A 7172-nucleotide genomic window follows, 5' to 3' on the forward strand; every position below is an offset into this window, starting at 1 on the left:
CCACCCTTTTCTTCAAGGGATTCTGCGCCTTGGAAATCTCTTCGCTCAACCCTTTACAGCAATTAATTTTTTTTTTTTCCCAACATAAAATGAGAGAGAAGCAGAATCGAGCCTTATTATATGGGTGCCTTAGGGAGGCGAGGGATTAAGATGGTTCTAATGAGGTGACGGCTGTAATAAGAGTGTCTTCAGCGGGACTCCAGTGCACCACCTTCTGAAACACGGCTCCTTATCAGGGAGGTTTAAGAGCCGGTAAGAAAAAGGAAAAAAAAAAAGAAAAATTCTCCTTCCCATTCGTCTCTTTTTCTGTCTCCCTCCACTTCTCCTCCTCTGCCTCCCTCCATCCACTGTAAATGAGTCTGATCCCTTTCAGATGTGATTCAATTAATTTCTCTTAGATTTAATTACAAGCGAAAGAGTCCAAGTTATCCCTCTCCCCTCAATTGGGGGTCCAGACTTCCTAACAAGCTTCCTCTGGTGAGTCAGGAGAGTCTTAATTACAGCTTTTACTTTTCTTTCATCCCACTTTTTCCCTTGTCTACCCCTTCTAATCCCTCTGGTCTTGTTGGTCTATCCTCTGGCTCTCGAGCAAGTTGGTGCTTTTTATTTGGGAATAGACTAAGAACAGGAAGCAGTCGTGCACATCCGTGGATCCCAAATATTTTGCGATCATGACCACATAATGCCTTCTCAGTGTGCTTTCTCACGGGCTGCAAAAGGGAAAGAGCAGGCCGTGAAAAGAGGAAGGTCAAATTTTCAGATTCATTGTCTAATTGGAATGTTTTTTGGGAATACTCATTCAGGGGGAGAAAAAGAACAATACTCTTCTTTGTAATGGTATTTTCCACCGTTTGCTGTGTGTTCCCTCATTTAAAGTGCTCCACTTTTCTGACATGAAACCTCTTAATTTAAGAGCGTGCAAAACTGGGCTTTCCTATCTCCTGGAGCTGCTATGATAGTCTTTCATTTTACAGATTTCGTAGCATCAGCAGTTAGCTTTCTGTGTTGTATTTTACCTGTGATGCCTTTCTCTCCAGGCGTTTGTCTAAACTTGTTTTTTTTTTTTATAGTTGTAACTCAAGCCTATCCCTAAAAAAGTGATGCAGAGACTGATTTTCGAAAGCAATTTGCCATTCAAATACTTTCCCATTATACCCTGTACCATTTCTTGCTGAACTAGTGTGTGTGTGTGTGTGTGTGCGTGATAACGCAAGCCTTTGATAAAAGACGAAAAGAAAAACAAAGCTTTGGTCTGCCTTCATGAATGTGGCCATTGTTTCAGATAATCATTATCCTAAACTCTGCACACTGACCTAATCTTTTTAGATAGTATGGAAAATTATGTAAAAACCGCGTGATTCACGCTCACCGGACTTCCTGACACCATAAAGGTGGCTGCAGTGAGCTTGTTTGCCCTCCTCTCAGTCGTCACCCACAGTAGGCTGTTGGGAGGTTGTTATGGTGACAGATGACTTGACTACACAAAAACATGTGGCTTTTTGTATTTGCATTTACCATATTTGTTTACTTTCCATGTCCTTCCTTTAAAAAAAGGCTTTAATATTTCATATAATGGAGACCACGCACAGAGGAACTGTTGAAAGACCTACGGTGTACTGACTCTGCGCTGTGACCCCGCATGTGACCGGAACAGTGCTTGTGTGTGTTATTGTGTGTCTTTAATAGTTGTGTGTGTTTGTCTCACTTGTGTTTTTTCAACAGGCATCGTCCTCAACCAACCGCATGCTGGACAACCAAACAGTTGGAGAGCTGAAGGCTGAGATTGTCTCTTTGAAGGGCTTACTGCTCAGCAGGTAACAAAGTTTTCCAGACCCCCGTCGCATGAAACAGTCCAGGTGTACGTGTGTGCGTGTGTGTGTGTGTGTGTGTGTGTGTGTGTGTTGAGAGGCTTAGGACATGTTGTTTTTGGTACTTTTGATTTCCTTAATCCATTCCATTTCAACTCTCTGACAGTGATAAAACAGGAGCAAAGCACCATCAGCTTGACACTCCGGTACGTGAAAGTTCTGTGGTGATTTTCTAATATGTCCGTAAATATCATTCAATGTCGTCAGACTTTCACTCCATCCCAAAATTAGACAAAGGCAGCCCAGATAAATAAAGGAGACAAAGATATGAAACTCATTTAGTTACCGAGTAAAATGATAAACTAGGACGTGAGTGGCTAAAGCTTGTAAACCGTTGATCTGTCCTGCACATCATCTTAGAGGAATTTACCCATCATAAGCCCATTCAAATGTACCAAGCAACTTCAACTTTGGGATATCGGTGGGTTTCCTCATGTGGACTGCTTATCACTGGTCCAAAGAGAAAAGGTTCGGGCTTTGACTTGGCTACCCCAAAATACTTTAGAATCAGTTAATAGACAGATCCTGATTTTATCTGTTAGACGTCGCTGGTAGTATTCAGAATTCTTTGCTCTACATTTGACTCCAGACTGCCCTATTTTAGATGTCATCCCATTGATAGAAAACTTCACCTTCGCATTAACTGCTCATCTTCGGGGGTTCGTGTACTTTTTGTCCCTCACACTTAAGTGATATCGAATAATTTCCCTCATGAAATATGAGGGGATCCATGTGTGAAAATGATGCCTCGTGCTCCTTGAACCACTCTTTCACAATTTGAACTTGATGACTTCTGGCATTGTCAGCTTGGAATATGCTAATGCCATCAGAGAAGACATAATCTATTGATGGAAAAACCTGGTCATTTAGTGTATTCAGAGAGATCAAATTTCGGGCTCATAATGTTGCTGAATCTAGACCTGACTGACAAAAGCAACCCCAGATCATTTGCTTAGTTAAATGGTGGTGGTGACTTTTTTTTTATTTCTTTCCTTTTCTACTTGCATATATTCCAGGAGCGATTTGCTGCAACGTGAGGATTAACTCAAGAACATTTTCTTCCTTTCTGTTTGTTTTATTTTGAGTGGTTTGACCCTTCGGTCGATTTTTGCGTCACATTTACAGTTTTATTTAGAATTTAAAGTTTTTCCAGAAAGCCCTCAGGTTTTGAGAGATTGTTTCCAAACAAGCTTTAGACCTTTAGAAGACTTCGCCACACGTCACCGTCAGACATGAAGAATTCCATTTGCTCTCTTCTGTAAATTTGAATAACGCTTGCAATAATGTTTCAGCTTTCACAAATTGACATAGATGACTAAACAAGGCCCATGGAGTGCAGTTGGAAGCAACTTGAGCCATTTTCAGACAGCAGATATGCTGCATTAAAACCTTCTTCCAATCATTTGCAACCAAATTTATGTTCAGTGTTCCTCACGGGTTTAGTTAAACGTACCATTCAGGGTGTCGGAGAACTACTATTATTACCTAGCCAGGTATAAAAATTATTTTTCTTCCAGAAACAAATTATATTGCCATGATGATTAATATCGTGGGCGAGCGGCAGTTGTATGAAACCTACTTGTGGTAGGTGGGCTCTTCTAATTCAGAGTTATAAATAGCTCTGATTGATTTCTGGATTGGAATAACTTATGAGTTGTCAGCATGAGAAACATCCGATCTGTTCATCGGCCTGACGCTCTGTGGAAAAATAATATTTGGGTGAAAAGGAAACCATGAAGTACAAAAGATTCAACAGGCCCCTGTTGAATTCCTCTGAAAAGTAGATAATATGACAAATGAAGACCCTCCCCACCCCACCGTCTTATCTGCAAGTCTGTCTTTTAATGTGACTTCATCAGTTTAGGCTTCTGCCATGTTGAACATGGCAAGTGCATTTTACTGTTCGTCTGTCTTCGTAAGCTTGTTGCTGCAAACTTTTATGGGGACGCGCCAGGGTACCCGTTCAGACACGACGCCGACATCTTTAGTTGCCATCAGATAAATGGAAAGCAGTGCATGTCTGAAAGGGGCTTCAGAGTCTTAAAGGGATAGTTTGCCTCTTTTGACATGAAGCTGTATGACATCCCATATCATTTATTAAATTTGACTTACCCCCTGCTGCGTCCTGTGAGCCGAGTTCCAGCCGAGTTTTGGCGTTGATGAAGGTAGTTGGCTGGGGCCACAAAAATAAAGCGTTTTGCTTCTCAAAATAGTATGCGTTCAAAAGAGTAATACGTTTGCATCACAAAATCGTTCATCCAGAAAAAGTCAGACCTCACAATCGCTTGGCGCTATTTTCTCTCTACCTTCGTATCACTGCGTGCTGCCACCTGCCGACAGCCGCACCTGTTACGGTGTTTACCGCTCGGTCTGCACTTCGGTCTGCACGGTCTACACAGCCCGTAGTATGGGATGTCATACAGCTTCATGTCAAAAGAGGCAAACTATCCCTTTCAGAATATATATGTTGTCCTTGGAGTTTCGAGTTTAAATCCCAGGAAAAATGTCCAACACACAAATCACCCACCATGCATACTGTCTGCTACTGTGCTGAGCTGCCGTAGGTCTGCACAAGGTTTGGTGTGGATGCACAAACCAAAAGAACACAGGATGTCACGTTGCTTTTGCAAACTGCACCATTTGTTTATTTTTCGACCTTACAGCTCAGCCAGTGAGCATGCTGCCGCCACTGGCGGGATCAGCTGTGTGCGTTTTGATCCTTGGTAAGCAATGAAACCCACGAACAAAATGTGCACAACAGCTACACTGTCACTGTAAAAAAGAAAAGTAACTTCTTTGACCAGGAAAGTGTTCACAACAGGTGAAAATGCTTTTGATTGTAAAATTTGATTGCACGTGCTTTTATGTCGCTTGGCTTTGCTGTTGTGTTGTTGTTGTCATGAGGCCTCACTATGTGCTTTTTGACGTCCTCTCGTTCCTATCTAATCAGGCACAGCCCAGCTCAGTCAGGCCCATTAGCATGCATGATTATGTATCAGTGTCTATAATGGAGTAAGGGTGTACATCAGAAAACCGGCAAGGACATGAATTACCTCAGAACTGTCTAGTTGAGCGCGTTTTGTTTCCCTCATACATTCTAATCAGTAATAATCCTTTTGTCATTTGCTTTCTTAACTTCATCCTGACACACGCAATGAGTTTTCTGAGAACGGCTTGAATCACAAATAAGACTCTTCTTCTTACCATCTGTCTCCAAACTCTGTTTCCTTTTTGTTAAGCTGATCCAAATCATCTCCAAACCATTTTCATGCATCAAGAAGTGCTGAACGCATCTAATGTGGTCTTTTTGATCTTAAAAGCTGAAGTGGATGTGCTTAAAGACAAAAAAAAAAAAAATCTTTGAGCAACTTTACCAGGTGCGGTGAACATCTGGCTGTTTGGGGGAGAAAGAACATTTTCTCTGCTTTAATTATAAGAAACACATCGGGTACTTTATGTGTAGTTGCATGCTAAAATGTGAAGGTGTGGTGAGGTTGTGTTCTTAGTCAGCACATGGTTAAGAAAGCTATATTCAGTTTTGTGTTTGCACTGTGTCCACCTTTCGTATGAAGGTATCGTGGGAAAGCTCATATCACACATTTTGATCACACTAAGGTTTCTGATACAATTTGTGATCAGGCCTAATTTTGTACAACGTTCTTCTGTGCTAACCCCATCCCCCACACCCCACAGGAGACAGTTCCCTTCAACTCCTGCGATTCCCAAGATCCCCTCATGGCAGATTCCCCTGAAGTCGCCGTCAGTACCCGGCTCGCCGTCCATTAACCACACCACCAACAGCAGCAGCAGCGACATCTCTCCTGTCAGCAACGAGTCCGCCAGCTCCTCCCCAATCAAGGATGGACACCACAGCTCCCAGGATCCACTGGGAGGGCCAGATGGAGCCATTGGTATCAATGGGGATACCTGCACTGTGGGCCTAGGTGCAACGCTGCCCCTGGACCAGGTCCGCATGGAGGTGCAGGGGGAGGAGGAGAAGAAAGAGGAGGATGCCAGTCATGTTGAGGAGGAGGAGGAGGAGGAAGAGGAGGAGGAAGAGGAGGAGGAGGAGGTGGAAGGTCTAAGCATGCAGACAGAGGATCGGCGAGGTGGAGATGGACAGATTAACGAACAGGTGGACAAACTGAGGAGACCCGAGGGTGCCAGCAATGAGAGCGAGGTTGATTAGACGGCAGTAAAAATCACAACACACTCTGCAAAACACCACCTCTCACCTCTCACCTCTCAGCTCTGCTGATGCTTTGTTTCTCTCTGCTCACATGCTCGGTTTAGTTTCTTTTATTTTCATCCGTCTTCTCCGTCTCCACTTGTTTCTGTACCATTTTCATGTTGAGCAAAATGAGAAGTAGGCATGGGTGTAAAAAAAAAAGAAAGAAAAAAAAAAAAAAAGTCCACGACTGACTGATTAGCCGAGCGTCCGGTGACCTATGGCTTACCAGGATTTACTTTTAATCATGCAAACAAAACAGCTGCATCCCATCCAAATGCCACGTCGTGACATCTCTTTAAAAGCAGAAATGGTGAGTAATAGTCAAATGAGAATGAAAGCCTGTACGCAGCACTAATCATGTGTGAGTTACTACTTTTAATTTTCATGATTTGATCAGATAATTCCCACCTTTGCCTTGGTATCTTTGTAATTGTACTAAGGCTCCTACATAGACCAAAGAGGTGGTGCTGCACAGGATATCTGTGCTGTATAGCGCAGCTGTGGGTCAGCGATCATATGTTACTTCAGTTTGAAAGTTACCGTGAGCTTCCACTGAAGCATTAGCAGAGTTCTTCCTCCCTGTTGATGGCAATAGGAGAGGACAACTCTTCCAGGGCTGGAGCTTTTAGCCTCTTTTATGTGTCCTTTCGCATTGGTGTCAGTCTGTCAATAATTCACAAGGCCAGCAGGGTGGCATTTGGGTGAAATAAAAGCCCTGAAATACGAGATTAGAATGTGATGACGGGCTTTGTTCCATGCCGGTGTCAGAGCGCTCATACGCTCAGAGGAGGGGAAGATAAATGTTTTTTTTTCCTTTTTCACTGAGGGCTGAATTGTGCATCTTTGCGAGTGTGTTTGTGTTTGTGCGCGGCAGGCGAGAAAAACCCAGACAGTCTCTGTCTCTCCAGCAGGGCAGCTGATTTGGTTTGTGAAGTATGTTAATAATCAAATGATCAACAAATAACAGATGTATTAGTTCATGCAGCTTGATATGTCAAGGAGGCTAAAAGCGGAAATCTAATACAGAAAGCCCAGTTGCATTGTATTATTTTCTGTGACAAACCCTCCGGTCC

The 7172-nt window shown here is 43.0% G+C and overlaps 1 protein-coding gene across 1 annotated transcript in view; it reads left to right on the forward strand.

Annotated features, from left to right (window-relative positions):
• The window catches only part of pex14 (peroxisomal biogenesis factor 14), a 46273-nt gene extending 39320 nt beyond the window's left edge, over positions 1-6953 (forward strand). The window contains exons 8-9 of the mRNA XM_075476507.1: positions 1723-1814; positions 5562-6953. Coding sequence (XP_075332622.1) covers positions 1723-1814; positions 5562-6057 — 588 coding nt within the window. The 3' untranslated portion in view covers positions 6058-6953. The remainder of the gene's footprint in view (positions 1-1722; positions 1815-5561) is intronic.
• Positions 6954-7172: the final 219 nt, after the last annotated feature.

This window comes from Odontesthes bonariensis, chromosome 10 (assembly GCF_027942865.1).
Source record: "Odontesthes bonariensis isolate fOdoBon6 chromosome 10, fOdoBon6.hap1, whole genome shotgun sequence".
NCBI lineage: Eukaryota > Metazoa > Chordata > Actinopteri > Atheriniformes > Atherinopsidae > Odontesthes > Odontesthes bonariensis.